Source organism: Myotis davidii, unplaced genomic scaffold (assembly GCF_000327345.1).
Source record: "Myotis davidii unplaced genomic scaffold, ASM32734v1 scaffold6, whole genome shotgun sequence".
Classification (NCBI taxonomy): Eukaryota; Metazoa; Chordata; class Mammalia; order Chiroptera; family Vespertilionidae; genus Myotis; species Myotis davidii.
In genome coordinates, this window is record NW_006383011.1 from 787,511 (window position 1) to 787,924 (window position 414).

General features: G+C 63.8%; 1 protein-coding gene across 1 annotated transcript in view; it reads right to left on the bottom strand.

The window, feature by feature from the left end:
• Nucleotides 1–212, bottom strand: part of ETAA1 (Ewing tumor-associated antigen 1) — a 14,135-nt gene extending 13,923 nt beyond the window's left edge. Inside the window, exon 1 of the mRNA XM_015557848.1 lies at nt 3–212. Coding sequence (XP_015413334.1) covers nt 3–100 — 98 coding nt within the window. The 5' untranslated portion in view covers nt 101–212. The remainder of the gene's footprint in view (nt 1–2) is intronic.
• Between the last annotated feature and the right edge of the window lie 202 nt (nt 213–414).

The window sequence follows — 414 nt, forward strand, 5'->3', positions numbered from 1 at the left end:
ACTCGACCACCGAGCTGCATTCCTCAGCCGCCGCCACCGCCGCTTGGCGCGGCGTGTTCTTCGGGCCAGGGCTGTCCCCAAGCTTTCTTCGCCGACTCATTGCCTAGGACCCCCTCCGCCAGCCTTTTCGCCTTTCACATTTTGCACGGGAAGCGTAGAGCCGTGGAATTACAAAAGCCACCCAGCGCTAACGGCCGCCGCCATTTTTGACCGTGGCGCGCCAGTCAGAGGCAGCCGCTGATTGGCTGCGTCCGGCGAGGGCGGGGCGGCTAGCGTGCGGCTGGCGCGCGCTTGCGCAGTCCGACCCGGAGCCTGCTGGGCTCGGGTCAGTCCGCAGGATTGGGAAGGAGTGTGTGAGGCTTAATGGTGTGGGCGGAACTGACAGAACGTGTGAGGTGAAAAGATTTAATCCAC